The 26,111-nt window shown below is 39.7% G+C and overlaps 1 protein-coding gene and 2 pseudogenes across 10 annotated transcripts in view; 1 reads left to right on the top strand and 2 right to left on the bottom strand.

The window, feature by feature from the left end:
- Window positions 1-359: 359 nt before the first annotated feature.
- Window positions 360-1,574, bottom strand: LOC118709433 (annotated as a pseudogene).
- Window positions 1,575-18,646: 17,072 nt separating this feature from the next.
- FERMT2 (FERM domain containing kindlin 2) overlaps window positions 18,647-26,111 on the bottom strand; it is a 71,422-nt gene continuing 63,957 nt past the window's right edge. For 6 of the 10 annotated variants that reach the window (XM_045580589.1, XM_045580586.1, XM_036436445.2 and 3 more), the window contains 7 exons: window positions 25,277-25,383; window positions 24,950-25,171; window positions 22,567-22,590; window positions 22,044-22,064; window positions 21,342-21,466; window positions 20,896-21,037; window positions 18,647-19,920 (listed from right to left, as the gene is read on the bottom strand). In XM_045580589.1, coding sequence (XP_045436545.1) covers window positions 19,747-19,920; window positions 20,896-21,037; window positions 21,342-21,466; window positions 22,044-22,064; window positions 22,567-22,590; window positions 24,950-25,171; window positions 25,277-25,383 — 815 coding nt within the window. In that variant the 3' untranslated portion in view covers window positions 18,647-19,746. The remainder of the gene's footprint in view (window positions 19,921-20,895; window positions 21,038-21,341; window positions 21,467-22,043; window positions 22,065-22,566; window positions 22,591-24,949; window positions 25,172-25,276; window positions 25,384-26,111) is intronic. The other 4 variants (XM_045580591.1, XM_045580603.1, XM_045580598.1 and 1 more) reach the window with 2 other exon arrangements.
- Window positions 24,638-24,732, top strand: LOC118710116 (annotated as a pseudogene).

Genomic DNA, 26,111 nt, shown 5'->3' with positions numbered 1-26,111 from the left:
GTCCAATCATTCTTTTAGGGGAAAATAAAAAAGATTTCAGTGCTGAAGAACATCTAATGAGCGGATTTTCTTTCTGTGACCCAACCGCATCGCGTGCGCGTGCGCGCGCGCACACACACACACACACACACACACACACACACTCTCTCTCTTATCTGTTTGGGTATTTGTCATGATTTTGTAATGATTTTAATTTGAGTGGATTGCACATAGTTACTGGACATATTTAGATAGCAGATATTCAAAATGTAGACTATATTGTTGAAGCTAGATTCTCTGTGAGAACTGGATATTTTATATGTTTTTATTTTTATATTTTTTTACCAATAAACCCTAATTTTAAATATTTTCATTGATTTTTCAGAAAGAGAGGAAGGGAGAGGACAAGAAACATTTATGTGAGAGCCATAACTTTATTAATGATAGAAATAGTACAGATTTCAAACCAGGCTGCAATTACTCTTTTGAAACATAAAAAAAAAAAAAAAAAAAAAAAAAAACCCACAAAAACACAAACAAAAAACCATGGTTACAGTGTGAATTTCATAATACCATTCACAATATCATTACTGTTGATCTTCAAGGCTTGGACTGACTTTGCTCTTAACACATTTGCTTGTGACATGAGCAATTCTGTGTCCTTAACTACCATAACCTGTTTCATCAACCTCTTCCTCTTCACTCCCTGCTTGTACTGTTGGCGTCTGTGTGTTTCCTTGAATGTCTGAGACAGCTTCACCTTGAACTTTGAATCTCTCAGCAGCGGCTAGCAGGACTTGCTGAGATAAACCCTCCATCTAGGCTTCCCCCCAAACTACGTAGGTTTCCGAGGCTGGGCTCTTGTAGACATCTGGCTTTGTGATGACAAAGAAGATATTCTTAGATTTTCAGATAATGACCCTAGTAACCCTTGTAACTTGTCTAAGACCAAGTTTGGACACAGCCCTCTGCGCCTTCTCTTCACTCCCGCTCTGTTTGGCCTCCCTGACCAGCTCTTCATCGATCTCAGCGGCTGCCAGCGGGGCTTGTTGTGTGGTTTGCCTGTGCGGACTCTAGTTCCTCGAGCTCTGGGCCTGATTCCTCGCTGCCAGGTTCTGTTCCAGACCTTGTCTCTGCCCGCGGCTGTGGCAACTCGTGCCCTGCTGCAAGGACGGTCTGTGACTTCAATGGGCATTTTGTGTGGGGAACGCACAGCCAGGATGGCCCCGTAATGAATATTTTAATAGTTCCATTCTTCCATTTCATGCATTAGAATGTTTCTTAAATTATTAAAGTTTGACATTTTGTCAAGCTCCTGTGTCTAACCAGAGTCATCTCTACTACACAGTAAAGAAAGTAGCTTTATATTTTGATTCAGTTATCTCTAACGTATCTTTTACTCACAAAGGAAAAGGTGTGCCTGGATCATATCCAAAACTTATATCTCATTAATGCTTCAGGAATCCCATTACTTTGACCACACAGGCATTGACCATTGCTGGGTGTCGGTCCCATAAAAAGTACCAGAATCAATACCTGTACTCCCTTAGTTCTGTGCTAAGCATCCCCCCTTATCTATCACAGAACCACTTATACCTCACTTTGTGGTCTTCACACTGTTGTAAGAGAGCTGACTTGTGACACTAGAGTGCAAGATATCACAAATCACTCTGGCCAATGCTTTTTCTCTTTAACAAACCACACTGACTTTTTAAAAAGTTAATGAGAGAGGCTATCTTGTGCTGTCATTAGGAGGCTGGGATTTCTACTTGCCAGAATCTTTCAGCCAGTATCTACTTTGTTGTTTATTTTTGAGGTTTTTTTTGGGTTTTTTTTCTTATGTTGTCTAACACTTCAGGTCCTCAAATCTAGTGACTAATTTCTCCTAGATTGTGAGCAACCCTTAACACACTGGTAAAAGAAAAAATGTACTGCCAAACAAGCAACAAAATATATATATATACATATATATGTATTTTAATATATTTTTATTGATTTCAAAGAGGAAGGAATAGAGAGTTAGAAACATCCATGATGAGAGAGAATCATGGATCAGCTGCCTCCTGCAAGTCCCTGACTGGGGATGGAGCCCATAACCTGGGCATGTGCCCTTGACCAGAATCAAACCTGGGACCTTTCAGTTCGCAGGCTGACGCTCTATCCACTGTGCCAAATCAGCGAGGGCAAACAAAAATATTTTTAACACAATGGTGGGCATCTTGCTTGATTAGCTAATGTATATTTTATATATTTATATTTGGGGGAATACATTTTTCCCTGTTTAGAATTACAGTTGACTCTAGAACAATGCAGAAGGGAAGGGGGAAGACCTCTGCACCTTTGAATATCCACATACTCAGACTGCCAACCAAGGAAATGACCCTTGAACTCTGTAGTTGGCCAGGCAGTTCAAATCCATGTTGTTTAAGGGCCAAATGCATTTCTACTATTTGAGATAATCTCTGACTAAAATAATGGAACAGCTAATAAGTGTTTGAGTGTGGTAGAATGGAATAGAAAGCACATTTCACTTTGGAATAAAATATTCCTGATAACATTTTTTCTTTTAAAGATTCCAATGTGATATCATAAGTGTATGCATATATCCATACTCATCAAATTATATGCCTTAAGTATGTGAAGTATTTTTTTGTATATTAATTATGCCTTAATTGAGCTATCCTCAAATGAACCCAAAGAGGCCTACACCAGAACACAACATAATTAAAATGCCAAAGGTTAAAGACAAAGAGAGAATCTGAAAAGCAGCAAGAGAAAAACAATTAGTTACCTTCAAGGAAACTCCCATAAGACTGTCAGTTGATTTCTCAACAGAAACTTTGTAGGCCAGAAGGATTGGCAATAAATATTCAAAGTAATAAAAAGCAAGGACCTACCACCAAGATTACTCTAAACAGCAAACCTATCATTTAGAATCTGACATATGAAAAGCTTCCCAGACAAGGAAAAGCTAAAATGTTCATCACTAGTGAAGTATTACATAAAGTGTTAGAGGGACTTCTTTAAGAAGAAGAAGGCCAAGATCGGTTTGGCTCAATGGATAGAGCGTCGGTTTGGGGACTGAAGGGACCCAGGTTCGATTCCGGTCAAGGGCATGTACCTTGGCAGCTGATCGATGACTCTCTCCCATCGATGTTTCTGGCTCTCTATCTCTCTCCCTTCCTCTCTGTACAAAATCAATAAAACATATTAAAAAAAAAAAAGGAGAAGAAAAAGTTTAAAAATATGAACAATAAAATGGCTATAAATACATATCTATTAACAAATAAAATAAATGAAGAAACAGAATAGAAACAAACTCATAGTTACAGAGAACATTTTGATGGTTGCCTGATGGGATTGGGATGGGGGATGGGTGAAAAAAAATGAAGGAATTAAGAAGTACAAATTGGTTATAAAATAGTCATGGGATTTTAAAATACAGCATAGGGAATATAGTCAATAATAGGCATAATAGCTGAAACCAGTTTGGCTCAGTGGTAGAGTGTCAGTCTGCAGACTGAAAGGTCCCAGGTTCGATTCCGGGCAAGGACATGTACATTGGTTGCGGGCACATCCCCAGTAGGGGGTGTGCAAGAGGCAGCTGGTCGATGTTTCTCTCTCATTGACATTTCTAACTCTCTATCTCTCTCCCTTCCTCTCTGTAAAAAATCAATAAAATATATTAAAAATAATAGCCTTAATAACTATGCATAGTGTCAGATGGATACAAGATTTTTCAGGATCACTTAGTAAGTTATATAATGTCTAACTTATATAACTAGACATAGTAAATTATATAATGTCTAATCACTGAGGGGTATGTCTGAAACTAATATAATATTGTATGTCAACTGCAATTGAAAAATGATTTAAATTACAAAAAGACAATACACAAGCAATCCATGGCCTGGAAGAAGTGGCAAAATGTGTATCTACTAGAGGACTTGTTTCCAGAATATATAAAGAACTTGGTAATTCAATAATAAAAACACCCCACTTTTTAAAAGATGTACAAAAAGTCTTAAACTGATGCTTCAAAGATATATGAATGGTCAGCAATCAGGAAAAGATGCTCGACATCATTAGTCATCAGAGAAATGCATATTAAAACCACAATGAACTGGGACTAGACACCATTAGAATGGCTAAAATGAGGAAGACTGACATCAAATGTTGGTGAATTTGCAGGCAACTCTAATACAGCTCTAAAACATAAAATAGTGCATCTACTTTGGGAAAAGGGTTAGCAGTTTCACGTAAAAATCAAATCAAACATATAACTCTCCGTTGGCTTAGAAATTCCACTCCTAAGAGAAATGAAACAGGTGTTAACAAAAATGAATGTTCACAGTAGCTTTATTCATAACAGCTCCAGGATGAAAACATTCCACATCAATAGGAAAACGGAGAAGCAAACTGTGGTGTATTCAGGCAAGGGATGAACATACATTCAACAACATTGGATAAACCTCAAAGACATGCTGAGCAAAAGCAGCCAAACACAAGAGGACATTGTGTGTGATTCCATTTATAGAAATTCTACAATAGAAGAGGCAAAACAAATCTAAGGTGGAAAAACCCCAAAAAGACAGTGGCAGTGGATGCCCAGGGGAATGGGCGGAGTGATGAGGAAGGCACATGGGGGTGCTCTCTGGGGAGATGGAAATGACTGAATCATAAGAGGACTGTGGATTTCACCCGTGTACCCATTTATCAAATTTATAGCTGAAATTTGTGTTCATGTCAGTTTATATTTTGGCTAAAAACAAAAACAAAAACAAAACACCACAAGCCGAAGCCGGCTCAGTGGTAGAGCGTTGGTCTGGGAACTGAAAGGTCCCGGGTTCGATTCTGGTCAAGGGCATGTACAATAGTTGCGGGCACATCCCCGGTAGGGGGTGTGCAGGAGGCAGCTGGTTGATGTTTCTCTCTCATTGACGTTTCTAGCTCTCTATCCCTCTCCCTTCCTCTCTGTAAAAAAATCAATAAAATATAAAAATAAAAAAAGCACAAAAATAATTGAGTAAAGAGTAGATAGTTGTAAAGTTGATGCAAGAATGACAAGATATTAGTAATTGTTAAAATTGTGTGATGATACATGGGGATTCTATTCTATTTACTTTATGTATGTTTGAGTTAATCCCATAATAAGACATTTAAAAACTCGAATTGATGAGAAGGAGCATGGATTTTCCTCATTGCTATACTTTTCCTGGGCAACATTCAGTCGTCCATGTTAATGGAGCAGAATACAGTGGTTTAAAATCACAAGCTTTGGAACAGTATACTAGCTAGTTGGCTTTGAGAAAATTCCTTGACTTCTCCATAGTCCAGGTCCCTCCCTGGCCTAAATGAGATGAAATACATGTAAAGCGCTTTGCCAAGGTCTTGCTCAATGTCAGTTGTTGCCCAGTCAGTGTGGCTCAGTGGTTGAGTGTCATTCAGTTCATTAACCAGGAGGTCACAGTTCCATTCCCGGTCAGGACAGAATGCACAGATCATGGGCTTGATCCCCATAAGGGGGCGTGCAGGAGGCAGCTGATCGATGTTTCTCTCTCTCTCCCTCTCCCTGCTTCTCTCTGAAATCAATAAAAAATCAATAAAAATAAGATAAATGTCAGTTGTTATTAGTGGAGGGCAAATGTGGCAGAGATCATTTTTTGAAATTTCTTATTTGGCTTTGAAAAAAATCCTTTCCTGTTTAACTCCAATGTCACTGTCTGTGATATTTGCGGAATCACCATGGGGCCACACCGGGGCAGGTTGGGCTGAGAAGGAATCAGGAAAGGATTGCTGCCCTTGCCGTGAACTCTTCTGCTTTACGTTTAACTTGAGAATTAACACCTAAACTTTATTTCCACAAGACTTCACATTATATCATAAAGCTCATAAACTGATAATGCATACAATCCCAAAATCGTGGGGGTTTTTTCTTTGTTTGCTTTTTAGAATTTGAATTCTTTTTTTTTTTTTTTTTTTTTTTCTTTTATTCCTTTCGAGAGCACCTGTCTCTGGAAGGTTTTGCTTGGCCCAATATTTAAATTGGCTCTGTTTTCTAACTTCAAAACAGCTAGTGGTAGGGAGAGAAAGCTAAGATTTCTGGACCTAAAAATAGCAAAATAAATAATCCCCAGCTGGCTAACAAAAAAACAAGTGTATAAGCATGTTCAGTCTCAGGCCTGCAGTGCAGTTCCCTCTGAGTTTCTTTCCTTAGCAGCTTGCACTCCGCCCTTTCACACTGTTCAAGGCTAACCATTTCCTTTATGGCTGGAATTCTTTTCCTTATCCATTCAAGAAATCCATTTTGAGCACCCTCTCTGTTCCCTTCCCTCCCCCCCTCCCCCCAGCCCCCAACACACACCAGAGGCCCTGGGGAGAAAGGATGAGCTCGCCGCCCTCTTGGTTCGATGGCTTGGAGACAGACACTTAGTCAATGGTGAGTAACTCGTGGGGGCACAGAGGGCTGTCAGGAAGGCCTCTCCCAGGTGACACGAGTGCGGACCCGTGAGAAGAGAAGGAACTCCATGGGTCTCTCTCTTGCTTTACATAGTGCTGAGTGCCCATGTCCTTCCTCTTTCAAAGTCCTAAACGGAATTTGCCAGCTAGAACTACTTTGATGACCTCCTTGTCCTGATCATTTTTCCAAATCCCTTCAGAGAAGTTTCTCTGTGCACCACGATATATTTTGCTTTTGAGAAGCAGATGTAGGCCCATCTGCTCAGGGTCGAAGTTCTCTTTGCACCCCTGAGATGTTGCAGAGGTTCCCACACCTCAACAATCCTGCGACTTCTCCCTGAGGCTGTGCCCGGTGCTCATGTCTGTTCCCAGCCCCTGGCCTTCCTCATCCAGAAATGTAAGGAGCATCGATCTCATAAGGGGAAGGTGGACTTCCCATGGCTCTTCCCCAGGATGCCTTGTTCTGGGAAGCATCCCTGTGTCCCCTGCTTTGTCTTGTGCTTCCGTAGCACCCTTTTTGTTGCTTTCTCATCTTTGTTTCTCTACTGCTTTATTATTATTATTATTATTATTATTATTATTGATTTTGTACAGAGAGGAAGGGAGAGAGAGAGAGTTAGAAACATCGATGAGAGAGAAACATTGATCAGCTGCCTCCTGCACACCCCCTACTGGGGATGTGCCCGCAACCAAGGTACATGCCCTTGACCGGAATGGAACCTTTCAGTCCGCAGGCCGGCGCTCTATCCACTGAGCCAACCGGTTTCGGCTCCTCTGCTGCTTTGGAAAAGCACAGGCATTTACACTCACTGAGCTTACAGCTGACATTGCTTCACAGGCGGCATCTTATTTTCCTGTTTCTCCGGGATGGTTTTTAATGGTTTGTCTCCCTCGAATTTTCATTTCCCTGTCTGTACTTGTGATATATTATAATTGCCGAATTTTAGCTTCTTTTGAATAACTCAAATCCATACCACGTTACTGCACATGATTTTTCTTTTTTTTTTTTTAGGACCTTCACGAGTTTAAAAAACACAGGCACTCTCTGTTTTAGGTTTTCACAAATATTTATTGAACTGCTGTCATGTCCTCGCATTGGGAATGGGTTTATCTCGCTGACCCCGAACCTCGCCTCCAGCCCTTAGGCCCTGTGCCCTCGCTCCGGGCTCCGGGCTCCGCTGCATCCTGCCTGCTTGTCCCCTGGGCCCGGCATTTTCCCAGTGGCTGGCCCGCAGCTCCTCTGACTCAGGAGCACTTATCACCTCCATCGCCCACTCGGCCGTTAGTCATAAACCGCCCAGTGATGGGTATCACACCCCTCATGTGATGTCTTCCATGTTTATAAGAGTCTTTTCATCTCTGGGCCCTATTATCACTGATACAGCATTCTCTTCCTCTGGTGCTGAAATTGTTAAAAGGACAATAGCTCCTTGCTTCCCACCTGCAGCTTCAGGAGCCTGCTTGGGTCTTGCCTATCCATCACGGAGCTTTACCTGCCTCTGACGAAGGGATGCGAGTGGATCGATCTCTTGGATCAAAATGAGCTGACCGGCCTCCGCTGGTCTGTGACCTCGCGGAGACAGGACTCGACCATTCGTTATTAAGCACCCGTCCCCTTTTTAAAAAGCGGTTGCTTAACCGATTGCAAAAGACTCTGCTCGAGGCGTTTACAGAACACAGCTTCTTAGGGCAATTTCTCAGAATAGGAATCAAGGGCAAGGTTTAGAATCCAATCCAGTTGGCTTAGGGATCATTTTTTTAAGTAGAGATCAGCATAATTTGATCTCAAGAAGTTCTGGAAACCGAGGAAGCATTATTCACTCACTTTGCTTGCCTAGAACAACAACAAAAACCCTACAACTCTGGAAGTTCTATATCCCACAGATTGTCTTAACCAGGAACGATGAGAGAAAACATCTGTCCAGTTGTTCTCAGTCAAGATCTTCCTGAGAGGAATTCCGAGCATGTGAAAGCAGGCACGTTCACAGCATAGGCCTCTGTGCATACGGTGCCCTGAGGTCCGGGCCCTGCTTTGCAGGGACGTAGATCCGGCTTCCTGTGAGGACTAACTAGCAGGCATTTACTCTTCATTATGTGGTTGCTTTCAACAACATTTATGAGAAAGCAAAAGGAAGTTTCTAAACTACTGCCAGATGGCACGTACTCGGAGCACTGAAACGAAACCCAATCAAAAAGAAATATATTTAAGACAAGACAGGCCTCTTTTGAGAAACATTGGAAACTGAGGCATTTCCAGCCCTTCCATGAAGACACACAGACTGACGGTACAAACTTATTTATTGAGTTTGAAGCTTAGAAATCCAAGTCAGACCTGAGTGGCAAAGGGACCTCAACAACTGCCTGCTGTTGGCTGCCCGCCCGTGGCTCCGGGAAGTGTCTTCCCTGTTGAGGTTGCGCTTGAAGAGTTAACTCTCTCCCCCTGTTTGGTACAGATCAGCTGGGAGTGTCGCCCTCCCGTAAAATGATGGCTTTTTAAAACACAGTGGACCCTTGAACGACACAGGTTTGAACTGAATGGGTCTGCTTCCACGTGGATTTTCCCAATAAATACAGTTGACCCTTCATATCCCTAGGTTTCATTCACATCTGCACATCCAGCCAACTGCAGACCGAGAATTCTGTTTTCTTTTTGGTTTTTTTTTTTGAAAGCAGAATTTATTATTCCAAGAACCATGTTTTTCTTTTTCTTTAAACTACAGTTTACATTCAATATTATTTTGTATTAGTTTGGGGTGTACTGCATAGTGGTTACACATGCATATACTTTACAGAGTGTTCCCCCAATAGATCCAATACCCGATGAGCACTGTTTATTCAGGTCCTCTGCTCACTTTTCTTTCTTTCTTCTTTTTTTTTTACAGAGAGGAAGGGAGAGAGATAGAGAGCTAGAAATGTCGATGAGAGAGAAACATCGACCAGCTGCCTCTTGCACACCCCCCACCGGGGATGTGCCCGCAACCAATGTACATGCCCTTGACCGGAATCGAACCCGGGACCTTTCAGTCCACAGACCGACGCTCTACCGCTGAGACAAACCGGTTTCGGCTCTGCTCACTTTTTAATTGGATTGTTGTGTGTGTGTGTGTGTTTTGAGTTATATGAGCTTTTTTAAATACATTTTGGATATTAAACCCTTATCAGATGTATCTTCTCCCATTCAGTGGTTTTTTTTTTGTTTTGTTTTGTTGATAATTTCCTTTGCTGTACAAAAACTTTTTAGATTTATATAGCCCCATTTGTTTCTTTTGCTTGAAGAAATATATCAGAAAAAAAATATTGCTAGAAGAAATGTCAAAGAATTTACTGCCTATGTTTCCTTCTAGAAATTTTATGGTTTTGAGTTTTACACTTAGGTCTTTAATCCATTTTGAGTTTGTTTTTATGATATAAGAAGGTGGTCTAGTTTCTTTTTTTTTTTTTATGTCTCTGTTTAATTTTCCCAGCATCACTTATTGAAGAGACTGTCTTTACCACCTTCTATGTTCTTGTCTCCTTTGTCATTCATTAATTGACCATATATGCGTGAGTTTATTTCTGAGCTCCATTCTGTTACATTGATCTATGTGTCTGTTTTTATGCCATTACCATGCTGTTTTGATTATCATATATCCATGTAGTATAGTTTGATATTAGTTAATGTGATACCTCCAAATTTGTTCTTCTTTCTGAAGATTGTTGTAGCTATTTGGGGTCTTTTGTGATTTCATATAAATTTTTGGATTATTCTAGTTCTAGAAAAATTCATTGGTATTTTAATAGGAATCACATTAAATCTATAGATTGCTTTGGGCAGTATGGCTATTTTAATAATGTTAATTCTTCCTATCCATGAACATGGTATTTGCTTCCATTTATTTGTATCTTCTTCAATTTATTTTTTTAGTATCTTATCATTTTCGAAGTAAAGGTCTTTTACTTCTTTGGTTAGATTTATTCCTAGGCATTTTTTAATGCAGTTGTAAGTGGGATTGTTTTCTTAGTTTCTCTTTCCAATAGTTCATTGTTGGTATATAAAAATGCAACCAATTTCTGAGTATTTGTTTTGTATCCTACTATTCTGAATTCATCTATCAGTTCTAGTAGTTTTTTTGGTGGGGTTTTTAAGGTTCTCTCTACATAATAGTATCATGTCATCTACAAATAGTGACAATTTTACTTCTTTGTTTCCAATTTAGATACATTTTATTTCTTCTTTTTGTGTGATTGCTGTGGCTAGGACTTCCTGAAAATGCTGTTTTTAATTTGCGGTTGGTTGAACCCATGGATGCAGAGGGATGACTGTATGCATTGATTTATGCCATTTATATAAGGGACTTGAGCATCCTCAGATTTTTGCATCCTTGAGGTGGTGGGGGTGGGAGTGTCCTGGAACCAATCCCGAGGGATGACTGGTAGTTAAGTTTTTGGGGAGTGAAAAGTTTTATGTGTATTTTCAACTGCACAGGTGATTCGTGCCCCTAACCCCTACTTTGTTCCAGGTCAACTGTATACTTTGTAAGAAAATTTATATACATCTCATTTAATCCATGATATTACGTATCTTTTTCATTCTTACTGAATCTACAGTGAACTACAGTAAATGGTCAATTTAAAAGGAAAAATGTCTTGTTTTCCTGTAGATCCTCCTTACTCTGGTACTTGCTGTATGAGTCAGAAACATTTTAAAAACAAACCAAAATAGACTCTGGGTATTTTCCAGATTGTTCTGCTATGTAGCAGTGGCTTTTATGTACCTTTCCCATCCTTTGGATTTGTGCCTATATATTTATAAAGCACTTTCAAATCATGAACACCTAATTTCTTGAGAATCCACATCTTGTTCAGAATTCCTGTCTTGTAAAGTCCGCATCTCCATGTACTTTTAGAAGGCTGGATCTAAAGTACAGGGGCACCTTTGATTTTCATCCAGACAGCAAGAGTGGGTGTCAAGTAAGTTCCTTAACTCCTCACCGATGACTTGAAGGTTTAATAAGATTTGGGTTGACATCTTCACAACCACTGATGGGTAAATAACACTGTGATTGTATTCTCGAGCTTAAAGTTGATTTTCTAATTGAGCTGATCTGTTCACCTTTTCTCCTCAGTCCCTCTTGTGACTAACGCACATTTACGGAATAATGGTGCAGTCTGGGCACGTGAGACAGGGCAAAGCCTGCTGGACCACAGGGACCTGAACGCCTGACCCTGGACTCATTAGCTCCGTTCTTAAACCAGGGCCGCCCACCAGTGGGGGTTCACTTGGCAGCAGAGGCCAGGCTCACGTGCTGGTCTAGTCCAGACCCAGTCAAGTGCCTGTAACAAAAGAGCAGAGAGGCTGCTGCCAGGAGCAAGCTGCTTCCTTTCATCAGCCACAGCGACCGTTGGTGTCAGGTTCACACTGGACTTAGAATCACCCACAGCCTCTCTTTTAGAAATGCAGCATTTACTCTCCAACAGGAGAGAGAAAGATTTGCCACTTCTGTTGTTCTTAATGTTTACAGATGCTACACATTTAAACCCTTTATTTATACTACGTGTCCTGCAGCTAAATTTTGGGTTGAGCATCAGTTTGCAATTCATCCATTTTGGTTTTGTCTTGGAATTTATACACTGCTGCTCTTTTATCCCATTTACAAGTGTGTTATCATTGGTCCATGCTACTGTGATGGACATTTCTTTCCAGGTTTTGCTGTTGTAAGTAGTTCTGCTGTGCATAGTCTCATGTATATTTCCTGGTATGCACGTGCAGTTTCTCAAGGATATCTGCACACACACACACACACGCACATACACACACAGGAGTGGAATTGTTGGGTTGCAAGATACATCTTGAGATTTACTAGATGGTGTCAAAGTGTTTCTGAAGTTTTTAATTTATATTTCCATCAACATTAAGTATTCCAGTGAGCCTGCATATTATCAATACCTGATATTGTCAGACTGAAAAAAATTTCTTAATCTTCACCCAAGGATATATGTGTTGTTGTTCTTTAAATTGATTTTTAGAAAGGGAGGGAGAGAAACATCGATGTGAGAGAGAAACATGGATTGACTGCATCCCGTACACGCTCCAAATGGGAATCGGGCCAACCTTTTGGTGTATGACACTCCAACCAACTGAGCCACCCAGCCAGGGCCAGCCTGAAAATTTCACACATGAGGTGTGCAACTGTATTTTAATTCTATTTAAATTTTGTCCCCCCCCCCCCATTTTCTACACTACTAGTGAAGTTGAACAGCTTTCTATAGATTTCTGTGGCCACTAAGTTTTCCTCTTTTGTGAAGTACCCATTCCAGTGTTTTGTCCATTTTTCTTTTGGCCTGACCGTGTGGGTATATTTATATGCTAGATGCTAAGCCTTTGTCCATTATGGGTTGCAAATATCTTTTCCCAATTTGAATTGCCTTTTTATACTTTATAGTCTATAGTTCTCATTTATATGTTTTGTGCCTTAATATTATACACAAAATCTTTCCTCAAGGTCATATCAAATGCTCTCTTATGTTATTTTTTAAAGGTTTTGGTTTTATTTTTCTCAGTGAAGTCTTTAATCATTTGGAATTGATGGTCCAAATTCTTCTGTTTCACAAAGCTAACCGCCGGCGCCATTCATTGGAAGCCCTTCTGCTTCACCCTGACCCGCACGGCTGGCTCTCAGAAATGAGGTTCCCATCCGTGTGCAAGTTTGGACTCTGGCGACTTTACTTATCTCTGTGCCAGCATCACACTTTAATATAGTAGTTTTATACTGACTTCTTGCTATCTGCTAAAGCTACGCCCCCACCTATTGTTCCTTAGGAGTGTTTGGCTATGGTTGGCTGTTTGTTCTCCTAGAATAGAAGAAATGCTGTTTTCTAAATGTTCCTTCTCAGAGCTCATTGAATTTATTAATTAGGCAATGAAGGTAGACATAAGATTTAAATAAACAAGATTTGATCAGTAAACCTGAGCGTAAATATATTTACTTGATTTTTACTTGATCAAAAGGGTTACAACATTTAGACTTGAGAATTTATGCTCATGAAGTGTTCTTCATCGTGCACTATCTACAAAGCATATTAATACAGATATGTTCAACCCCTTTTGCTATTTTTATCACAAATTTAATTTAGATTGAACTTGGACCACTTCCCCTGAGCAGAAATGCAGATAATGCCTGGCCAGTGAAGCCACAGGAGACTATAATTAGATCTCATGAAATAATGGTCTCAAATTATTTTCAGGGCTTGTAATTTTTAGTATAGGCAGGCTCATGCAAAAATATCAAAAGGGAAACTCAGCCAGGGGTATGTGTGTGCTGGTAACTGTTTACTAAGGAAACAGAATTTTAATGTATACATTCAGCCTGGGAAAGTCTGGATTGTTTATTAAATAAAGCAGAGAAAGCAAGAGGAATCAGCACATGGGAAATAAGGTCACCAGATAAGGCTTTAAAAAAAATTTTTTTTTTTTTCTACTCTGTTTCCTGTTCTGGGTTGCTCTGTGATCCACTCTGAGAATTTCACTCCTCTTACCCAGACTTAAAATTTCCCATTTCCTGTCACTCCCTGCACTCCTCCCCCATCCTTTTCTGTCCCTGTTGTTCCTCCCCCATTCTGGAGCTGCCAAACCAGAGCAGTTCACACAGACACACATTAATCTGAGGGAGAGCGCAGAGCTTCAGTAAACAGCTTCTTCCTGGAGGCTGCTCTGCAGAGGTGACAGGACTCTCAGCAGAGCAAGGCTGTGCAGTATCTGTTAGGTGTACACCCATGGAGCAAGTCAACTCGTCCTTGCCTTTCTTCACAACGACCTAGCTACAAAGAGGAGGAAGGAATGCAATAACTACGGCCCTTTGCAGGTGTCAGGATTTTTCTGGAAGCGGCATCACCGTTTTAGAATAAAGCAGAGCCTAGATGGCAGCTGGGCAGGGTGATGCTTTTGGGAGACCCATTCGGGATTGGTGATGACACTGTCACCAGGGGGTGGGTTTCAGGAAGCCCCGCTCTCTTTTCTGGATTATCAGAGTGGTGAGAATGTGACCACGTGGTAAGTCACTGGTTTAGAAACAGCAGCAGCCCTTGTCAGACTTACAGACGGTAGAAACAGTCAGGAAAGGCACAGGGCAGGGATGCATTCCAGAAGGTTCATAAAAAGGTTGGGTTAAAAGAAACAACTGTTTTAGTGGGTAACAGCCCTATTCAATGAGGTGCAGTGTGGGCACTTTAAATATTTTATATAACGTTGTAAGGTATTGCTCCGGATACATTAAGAACCCAGGTTGGTCTGATCTCACGTCATCATTAACTGGTAACAACTGTAACCTACTTTTGCCCCTCCCTGTAACACTGGAGGTAAACTGCAACTGAAAAACAAATTTAAAATTTTTTTTTTTTAAATTTGTTTAAATTGTGAATGAATCCTGAGGCATCCTACTGTAGTGGTCTCTCCAGAGGCAGCTCCGTCTGTGGGAAGAGCCCTGGCTGGGCCCCCAGAGACGCAGTTTCAGGATGCTGCTGCGTGCCACTCAGCGTCCTGTGGACCGACCCACCTTCCCGGCCTCGTTCCCTTCATTCAGCAGGTTAGACACCTGGAAGCCGCAGTTGTAGTTAATCAGTAATCCTAACTTGCTACAAGTTATTTTTTGCACAACCTTGAACTCCTGAAAGTCAGGGACCTAGAGACATTAACCCCCCCCCTCCCCCCATTTTACTGTAAGGTTTAAAGTATGTCTTGGTGACCCGATACGTGTGATCTGGTTATGAAAGGATTCCCACCATCTGCTCACCACACCCATTACCCTGGGCAGGGGCTGGCTGTACAAGGCCTGAGAAATCATTCGGTCTGGCCCTGCCCAGGCATTAGGGGTGAGTTCATTAAATGTTTGACCAAATATAGCAGGCTAATTTTTAAGATGATAATTGTGTATGGCCTCTGCGAATGACGTTACAAATATCCAAAAGGCCCTTGGCAGGAAAAAGGTTCCCCAGCCCTGCTAGAGACGTGAACTTTGGAGGAGGAAAGCCACTCGCCGTCCTTGACCTTGTGCTCTGACACGGACCAAGAGCGGCTCTGTGGCAGACTGTGTTTGTCCCTTTTTGTTATTGTTGTTAAAAGTCTTATTAGGATGGGGCAAAAGTTGGTTCCAGTTGCAAGTACAAAAAAAGTTTTTTTCCTTGTATTACTATTTATTAATTACTGTATTGTTTTCCATGCGGACAACTGTAGACCCACCCTTGACCCACCGATACTAGTTTTAGGTGCATAGAGTAGTGATTAGACATTCACATGCTTTACGAAGTGGTCACCTTGATCTGACAGCCTAGTTAGTATATGATTAGATTACTGCATTCCCTCTGCTCTACTTTACATCTCTGTGACTTTTTTTTTTTTTTTTTTTTAACGTTTTTATCGATTTCAGAGAGGAAAGGAGAGGGAAAGATAGAAACATCAATGATGAGAATCATCCATCAGCTGGCTCCTGCATACCCACTGGGAATCGAGCCTGCAACCCTGGGCATGTGCTTGCTCTGACTGGGAACCAAACCGTGACCTCCTGGTTCATGGGTAAATGCTTAACCACTGAGCCACACTGTCCTGGCCCCATGACTATTTTTGTAACTGACAATTTGTACTTCTTAATCCCTTTACCTTTTCCACCACCATCCCCAGTCACTCTCCCATGGATATTAGATTTAGGCGCATAGCATAGTGGTTGGACATTTACATACTTTACAAAGTGATCACCTTGATCTGACAGCATAGTTCACTGATTATTATATTAGCTTTTAGAGAGGAATTCTTCTGGCGACCATAAGTTTATTCTCTTTATCTGAGTTTGTCTGTTTTGTATTTTAGATTCCACATAAAAGCAAAATCATACAGTGCTTGTCTTTCCCTTATTTCACTTAGCATAACCTTTAGTTCCATCCATATTGTCGCATATAGCAGGATTTTATTCTTTTTATGGTTAACTCTCATGGCACCCCCGCCAGCCTGATTGCTCCATGCAGCCTGCTGTTCATTCGTTTGGTTGCCCCTCAGGCTCGCCCTGCGCAGCTCAGGGGACTGGGCGCCGCCATCTTGTGGCTGTGAGCGGTGCCATCTTTGAGGGCATGGCAGTCAATTAGCATATTCTCTCCTTTTGGCTATGGGACTGCCATCGTTGTGAGGGCATGATGGTCATTAGTGTATTACCTCTTTCTTTATTCATCTATTGATGGATACCTAGGTTCCTTCCATAACTTGGCTACTGTAAATAACAGTGCAATGGCCCTTCCAGGTGTTGCTCAGTAGGTTGGAGTGTCTTCTTGTACACATAGTGGTGGGTTCACTTCCCAATCAGGACACATATTCAGGTTGCAGGTTTGATCCCTAGTTGGGGTTCCTGTGGGAGGTAACTGACTGATGTTCCTCTCTCTAAAAATTAATATAGTAATAATGCAATGAGCATAGGGGTGCATATATCTTTTTGCAATAGTGTTTTAGATTTATTCAAACAAACACCCAGCAGTGAAATGTTTGGTCATATGGTAGTCCTATTTTTTATTTTTTGAGGAATGAAGAGTTTTGTTTTTAACAGGACTGGATAGGGAGATAGAAATTTGGGTTCACTTCCAACTCTGTCTTGGCACTAATTATAGCTATATGACTTAAAACAGGTCACATGGCCTCTGAGCCTCATCTATAAAAAGCTTAAATGGACTCTTTAGAAGAAGTAATGTATGTGAAAGCACTTAGCAAAAACTCATAATGCATAGTTACTGTGCAGAAAACATGTTCATTTCCTCTGTATTAAACTGCTAAGGCTATAAAAATACTAAATTGTAATAATTCCTTGATTTCCAAAGGAACTAATAATAGGGACAATCAGACTGACTCAATTTTTAATAAGGATGATTGCTTTAAGTTCCACAAAGGACCAAACTCAGTGTGGTTCATAGGAGTAAAGAGAAAATTTCTGGCTGCAAGGTAACTTGGAAGTATTTTTATTTTTTAAATAATTCTTTATTGTTGCAAGTATATGTGTCCCCTTTTTTCTCCCATTACCCCCTTCAGCTCCCCCCACCCCCAAAATTTGGAAGTATTAATGGAAGAAAGAATACTTGCAAAGGTTGTGACTAGAAGGTTGGGAAATGACATGGAGAGGGGTGCGTGTCTGGAAAATGTGATCTGCCCAGTTGGTGGGACTGCAGGATGTTGGGAGATAAGGATCAAAACCTGAGCTGGGTAACAGACCACAGGAAACCTCTGAGCACCTGACTGAGGACCTGGCATTTATGCTTTGGGCAACCAGGAGTCAGAGCTAAAATACAGCCGGAGCCGTGCTGGGGCTGAATTCACCACAAAATCGCAGTGAGGGCAGTGGGCAAACCAGAGGCGGAAACATCAGCAGAGGCAGTCCTCACTTGTGGGAAGCAGCCGGGACTGTAAAGGACTTGGGCTGTCATAGTCTAAATACAATTTAGAGCCCTTAGCAAGTGATTATACACAGAGACCTACACTTAAGACAAGGAAAGGGTATAGATTACTTAAACCTATTTTAATGGAAAGGAGCTGTTAAATTCCGGGGCAAGGCCTGTTATGACCTGGCCTTCGAGAAGGAGTATGAAGAAAAGCCACGGAGAATGTAATCAGAGCTTTGTTCTAAGAGTCTGGGCATCCGGGCAGGCACAGGACAAAGACCTGCATTTGGGTGCTGGTGATGAATGACGGAAGACAAGTTTGCCTGAGGGGGGAATCAGTAAGACTTGGCCTGACTCAGTGCAACAGCTAAAGGACAGAGTCCAGGAGTAAAGTTTTGAGTCTGAATGATGAAATGATAGCAGTAACAGGGAGGAAATGAATAAACAAGGTATCTTTTTAAACCAAGAGTCATTTTGCTATTTAAAACAAATTCTGCTCAAGTCAACAATTCTACTTATGTCACATTTTTGTTTACAAATACATTTCTAATTTAAATATTATATAGCTCATTTTTTTCAAATAGTAGGAAAAATGAGAAATTCTCACTTTAACACGTTAAGCACCATGTCAGTCACCGGTGAATGAAACGGAAAGGAAGACAAAAATAGGCTCGGCGCTTAATGTATTAAAGAAGAATCTATCCTGACTAGTCACACTTTGGAATACTAGCAAACTGTTTCTCATAAGATGTAGGCATTTCACTTCTATAAAATAAATGCTATGTAAACCGTGAAAACAAGAAATACATAAAGAAACATTAAATAAAAGATTTTACTTTTATTTAAAATAAAATGCATTTATACAGTCTTTAAACCACGGGTTATTGGACAATACTGGTAATCTACCCCTCCCTGGCACCCTTTTGGGCCATGTGAGCTAGGAATTTTTTTGACTAGCACCAGTGCAGACTGTAACAGCACAACAGACCAGAACATGGCCAGTCCAGGCATCAGAGTTAAGGACATTGTGACAAATCATGACTATATTGAAGTCATTCTTAATTTAGCAGATATTAAAAACTGCACATTAATTATATATTTAAAGCATTTAATTAATGTAAAGATGCTACATTCTATGCCATTTGCTAGTTGTAATTTTTTTTAAAAACTGTACAATTTTATAAAATTTGTGTTTGTACATTAGTTACACAAAATGCATACTTCATAGACCTTTACTTCATATTGTAATGCAAAAGTTGCATATTTTAGGCAGACAGTGAATATGCTGGTGAATACTAAGTACTGTAATACAATATGGTGTGAAAATAAAAACGTAAGACAATATACATACATGCTCATTCAAGGACAAAAAACAAATAAACCAAGTGTAACAGACTAATATAGTGTTTTCCTTCAAGGTTAAACAATGACACTATTAAATATCAGGCATCTTTTGTAGGCCTGATTTATTGAGGGGTGAGGGGTTTCAAATGGCTACCAGAAGTATGATTTTAAGAACGCTAGGTCAAATTAAACATATATTGAAACACATGCATTAAACACGATAAATAGACTTCATATAGTTTAAGCCCTGGATAGCTGTAAAGTAGATGGCTTGAGTTTCTTAGTTTGGCTAGCTTACAATCAGTGACATTTCGTTCCTGACTTGCCCACTACTTTGGTTTTCAATTCTTGGCCCTCAGGAATGTGTGCCATGTTCAAGTTCATATACTGTTATCACGATAGCAGGTTATTATAGTCGTGCTTGTTAGTGCACATATTAACTGGTCTGGTAAGGCAAATAAGTTTTCATGATAAAATGATAAATTTCAAGCTTACTTTATTAAGCAGCATATAACAAACAACAGCTTTTAAAGTTAAATATTGTTATGGCCGTGGAGTTTCGTTACACAGTACTTCAATTCACACCCACCCGCTGGTGAGTTTGTAGAACATCTCTTCATCTAAACTCTCGTTCTGGTCTTTGGCCCGTGTGGAGAGAAATATGTAGCCACCGATGAACTCATGAACCACTTTGCAATCTACTTCCGTACAAATGAAGGACAATCGGACTTCATCTGCAAACTCTACCGTGACCTGGAACAAGACAGAGAGCCGTTAAGTCCCAGTAAAACTCCCGATGAGTGGTTCCCGCGAAGCTCTGCTCTGTTATAAAATACTTGAACTTTTTTTTTTTTTTTTTTTAATTCTAAACTAATAATGCCTTTAAGTCCAAAAGCATAAGGAAAGGTTACGAGCCTCTTCCCCCACTCATGTTCTGAAAAGGAAGGCAAGGGGTTTAGGTCATTAAGTTCCCAATGGTCTCTGGTGATTCGATTAATGAGATTCTCTCTCTCCCAGGCCTGGGAGAAAAATCTACTTCCTGTGTTTAATTTAATATTTGCTTTAGATATTTAACCTTTAGGTATCATGTTTAAATACTTCAGAAACATGAGATTCCTTATGAAGTAATAGGAATTGATGCAACAAAACCCAGAGATCTTAAAACAAATGATTAATTAGTGAAAGATCCTGTTTATTTTAAATGATAGTAATGCATGTATTCTAAGGCTGGGGGCAGCATGATATATGGCAGGAGAAGTGCCAGGTTTTAGCGCCCTCACCTTCTGTTTGAATCCTGATTCTGTTACTATGTGTGTGATCGTGGACAATGACAGCCCTGAGGCCTCTGCTTTACACCCTCATTTGGAAAGTAGGGATGACCCGTCTCCCTCACAAAGCTGTGCTGAGCTTCAGAAACAGGGTACACATTCATTAAAGAGCAGCTGCTACTGTGAGTTAAAGGTTTATCCATTAAAGGTTTATCCATTATAGAAAGACCACCTTAAACAAGATAAGCCGATATTCCAAGTAGGTCATATTATGTTCTTAGAATTTTAATAAAGGGGTTTAATTATGAAATAGGGAAGTTTAAGTGGGGAATGAATACCTAACCATGTTTTATACTTTAAGAAGTAACGGTACATATAATCCTCAGAACTTATGGGGCCTTTTATCCTTACATTTACTAATTTTTTTTAGCAGCCTTCCATTAATACCGTCGCAGCTTACCATTTTGATTTCCCAGTTTACATTCCACTGTTTCATGTTACTGAAACGCCAGGTTTTAATTGCGTCTCCTGTGCTGGCATCCATCCTGATCAGCCTGTTGTATGTAATGCCAATAAGGTCTTCTTTTTTGCCCCCTTGGAACCTGTAGCATTAAAAACGTATTAGGGGTGAGAGGACATGTTGGCCTGTGTTTCTTCCAGATGTGCACATTAGCTCTAAAAAATAGTGCCAATCTTATACAATTAAAAACAGAAATGCAATCATTTTGAATGTTTAATGTAAAAATTACGAGTCTAGAAAACATATTCCAAGATCTTTAAATTTTACTGTAAAATAGGTAATGGGTCTCAGTTGGTGGCTCTGAAATTTGCATTCAATTCCGTGCAGTAGATTAAGTAAAAAGCACAGACTGAGGTTTACCCGCAGGTGCCCAGAGAACCACTGACCTTGCCATGAAGTGTGTGATGCCGAACTCTGGCAAGGACTGCCACGCTTGGATAAATCTCATCTTGGCTTCAATGAGACTCATCTGAGCTACATTCTGGTGGGCCTCCAGAATTCTCGCTGTTATCTAAACATGATTGAACACCAACATCACCTTAACAGTACAGTATTGTTCCAGGGCAGATTCAAGACAAAGATGAAAAAAACTGAATTGTGTGTCCCACCCCAAAGTCCTATGTTGCAAGAGTTGAAATTAGAAACCTACATTTGGGAATTTTAGTAAAATGACTTTTCCAAACAAACCTTGATATCTTTCTTCTTAATTTCAGTTTCCATATATCATGAAACAAAAAGTACTAGTAGGAATACAAAACTGCCACTCGACACATTCCAAGTACACACATGTCTGATAACTATTATAAAAGGGCACGTTGTAATCCTTACATACAAGGGAAGTTTTAAATTTAGCATCAAGATACAAGAGCAGAATGAGTACCTAGAATACAAGTTTATAGCAGGAATATTTATTACCATCATAAAGTTTTTCTAAAGGAATCATTAGAAAAGTTCAATTTTAATTTAAATTATACTTACTTCGGGAAGGCTACTCCCAGAAGGAATGGAAGGAAATTAATACATGAGGGGAGATTGTAGCAAGGGCTTTAATATTTTCATTCTTTTTTTGGTAAACATGGCGAACTTACCAAGTCTCTTATATAGCCTGGCTGTAGATGGCAATGCGAGGAAAAGAAAAAGGAAGCAGAAAGAAAAAAAAAAGGCAATCAGAAAAAATGGCAATGAAGCAAAGGAAAAGTTGCGGTAACCTGCAAACCAAAATTCCAGCCAAAAACCATGCAAAAATTACTGTGGGTGGAAACCAAGCAAAGTGAATGCGAGCATGAGAATGAGAGCGAGGAAGCAGTGGTTATTTCCATTTAGAATACGTTATTTTAGGTTGTTAAGTGTTACTAAAATTAAAGGTAGAGAAAGTTGAGGGAGAAAATTAAGAGGAAATACCTTTTCCCCATCATGTACCAGTTCTTACTGGTCAGGGTAAAACTATTTTAGTACCAAAATCAAAATTAATATTTAAAAGTCTTCAATATTGTCTCAGATCAAGTCAGATAACATGATCCATGCACCGCTTTTCATACGTTAAGTTGAAGGCAAAACATAGGTAGAGCTCACACTGTTTGTTTACACAAGAAAAACAAACCCCTCAATTACCATCTGTTTTTTGCATCCTTTTTCCTGGAAGGGAAAATAAAGAGATGCCATACACTACACTAGGAATGGTGTCTATAAACATATTAGTCCATTGCAGTCTGGATTAACATGGATAAAACTATGTTAATAGTTTGGGAGTCATATTCATGTGAAAATATCCACAGCAAGTTTAATTACTATGTAGCTTTGAAGAATTCAAATAGATTTAAATATAACAAAGGCTGGCCCAACCAGCATGGCTCAGTGGTTGAGCATTGACCTATGAACCAGGAAGTCACAACTGGATTCCTGGTCAAGGCACATGCCCTATGTGCAGGCTCAATCCCCAGTGGGGAGAGGAAGGGGTGTGCAGGAGGCAGCCAATCAAAGATACTCTCATCCATCAATGTTTCTATCTCTCCCTCCCTTTCTGAAGTCAATAAAAAATATATTTAAAAAATATATATTAACAACGGCTATAATGATGGACTCAAAGGAAAAGGAAAACAATGCACTTATGCCCTTGTAGGGATGAATGAACTCAGGCCTACACACAAACCTTCCTAACTAACTCCTGAAGGCCACTAGATTATACAGGTTAAATAATTACTGAGCGCTTTGTCCAATGACCCTGATAAGTGATAGAGCAATACATGGTAAGTCTAGTTAGGGAAAGGAGGATTGAAAGAGAATGTGTGTCCAGCTGGTGTTGCTCAGTGGTTGAGACGCATAAACCAAGAGGTCACTGGTTTGATTCTTGCAAGCTTGATCTTCAGTGGGGAGTGTGTAGGAGGCAGCCAATTGATGTTTTCCTCTCTCACAGCTGATTCTCTCTCTTTCTGCCTATCCCTTCCTCTTTCTTTAAAAATCAATAAAAACATATTTAAGAAGAATGTGCATTTGATAAGATGCCAATGTGGGAGACAGGCTAGAAGAATCCTTGACTATGACCATACACATACTGCCATCCTGCCAGTTAAGGAGAGTCAAACATCCCGTGTTTAGAACTTTTCAAAGTGAAAACCTACCATTTAAAAGACTTCTAAGAAAACCAAAATTTGGCTGTTTTGATAACTATACTTTAATATCCTTATCCACTGATACTTGATAGTGAAAATACGATTGCTAAGATTTGAATTTATTCATTGCCTTTGAAGGCAAATGAATCTACTTTCTGAAACAAGTTTCTTTTCAAATAATCTTAAAATGAAATTACCAAGAATAAAAATAAGTAAATTAGTATTTGATTCACTTTGCCTTTTAATTTACAACCTACATTCCACAGAGCTCCCCAGGGCAGCATTTCCTCCATTCCTTACAACTCCCACCTCGCAGGGCTGTGGGATAAACAATTCCCATGTAGCTTACACAACCTCAGAAACCTAAAGAAATACTTGGTGATTAAAACGCCTAAACATTTTAAATTTCTACTTACGTGACATTAAACTCATGTGATAAGCATTATATTTCAAGTTAAGAACTACTCGTTGTTCTGGGCCTTTCCAGTAATGTTTCCAAATTATTTCTTAAAAGATCAAAACGATACTAGATAAAATATTTATTTTAAAGATCTTCACTCCCCACCCCCATCCTCCAAACGGCAGCTTTTCCTTTTATGGCAGGATGCCTGGCGTGGAGAACACTGGGGTTATCCCAAGTGAAATTCCCCTGTAAGAAACCTTTTTATGTTGTTTCCAAAGAACCGTTTTTCCTAAATAGCAATCCTCTTATAGTATTAATTTCCAGGAAAGGAATTCTAAACAAAGTGAACAAAATCAGTAAATTTCCGGGAAAATTTGCCAAATATTGCCATTTTATGCAAATCTTGGTTAGGTTTTGACTGTTTAAGAAAAGGTGATGCTTAAATGTAGACTATCTCTACCTTGTAAAATTTACTTCCAAAGATGAAAAAGTCAACATCAACAGCAAAAAGAGTCAATACAGCTTTTGGTGGGAAATGAATCAACTGCATGAATTAAGGAACACAAAGCATTAAGGCCCTATTTAATTCCTGTTAACAGAGTGGTTTCCTCAAGTTGTTTAGAATAAATATACTCCCATTATCTGCCATATTAAGGTGATAAAAGGAACAGTGCTCGCTTCGGCAGCACATACTGGAATGATAGAAGATTAGCACGGCCCTTGTGCAAGGATGACATGCAAATTCATGAAGTGTTCTATATTCTTTAAAAAATTAAAAAAATGACAAAGGCATTTTTAAAAAATTATCTATTTAAACTGAAAGCTATTTCCAACTTTATATTCTAACCACCTGGTGACATTTAGACTTCCAATTAAGACTAAAAAGTTTTGTGTAAGAGGAGAAACTCAATTTAAAGTATGTGCACAAAATTGTGAAGTCAACCAGCAGAAAGCGTTAGCTGGAATAAATTGAATCAAGTACCTGCTTGTTCTTGTACTTTTTTAGGTAGCGAGGGGACACCAAACACTCAGGATTTATATCCGTTGTGATCTGCTCTGGTATTAACTGAGGATCTGGGTTTAAATGCTGCATCTTCAGAAAGGAAAGAATATTCTGAACTTCCAAGTTGTAGGAACTGTCCGCCATGGTCTTGCCCTTGGAGGCCAATCTGCAGGCTGCCATCCAGTGGGCATACTGCTTTTCCTGTTGAAAAGGAATACCGAAGTGTGAGCTGGATTTCAGGATAGGTCCTTGGAGCATAAAACATAAGGATGACTGGATAATTCACTAAGGAAATAGAAAACTCACATTGTCACAACGAAGCCAAATTTCATTCATGCCCTCTGCAACTGGGATCAGGAGTTTGATGTTAAATTTTTGGCCTGAAATGTTTACATCTGGGGTGACTTCACATCCTATTAAAAAAAAAAATCATTATTAAAACAGTTAAATTTACTTTTAAGAAATCCCCAGCCAATACAGGGATCCCTTATCTTATGACATCATCTTATCATGTAGCATTCTGCTGTGTGGGATTTATAAATCAAGGAATGAATTCTTTATGCCCAGGGATTTTGTTTGGATGGAGCAGAATCAGAGAGATCTAATCCAGAGGCAATGGCTCAGAGGTTGTGGCCTCACAATCCACAAACCCGACTGGGAAGAGAAGGAAAGGCTCCAACTGAAAAGACATGACCAGAAACCACAACTTGCACTCCAACGAGTTTTGGTATGTGCTGTTTTAGTATCATGCAGTACTCTGAATCTTCAAGTTATTTGCGATTTCTGTTTCTAAATGTATAGGAATTTTAAAATATCTTTAATTATTTTCTAACGTAATTGTATTTGAGTTAGAAAAAAAAAAAAAGACTTTTATTACGCCTTGAGACTAGTGTGTGAGGGGGATTAGCCAGTTTGAGCTAGAGTCCTATACAGAGCCTCTTCAGAGCCCTGTGATTCAACTCTTTTAAGCATCAGCTGGTAGCTTTCCAGGAGAAAACACGGGTTTATTAAACGTATACCCAGTTAGATAATGGGGTATTGGTCGGCATAAACAAGTAGTGGCCAGTATAATATAGTGGAGAGGAGCTTTCTCTACCATTAATAATTATGACCAATTTACTTAACATTTCTAAGCCCAAAT

Source organism: Pipistrellus kuhlii, unplaced genomic scaffold (genome assembly GCF_014108245.1).
Source record: "Pipistrellus kuhlii isolate mPipKuh1 unplaced genomic scaffold, mPipKuh1.p scaffold_m20_p_1, whole genome shotgun sequence".
Classification (NCBI taxonomy): Eukaryota; Metazoa; Chordata; class Mammalia; order Chiroptera; family Vespertilionidae; genus Pipistrellus; species Pipistrellus kuhlii.
The sequence above is the reverse complement of the archived record's forward strand: the minus strand, read 5'-3'. Positions and strand labels throughout refer to the sequence as shown.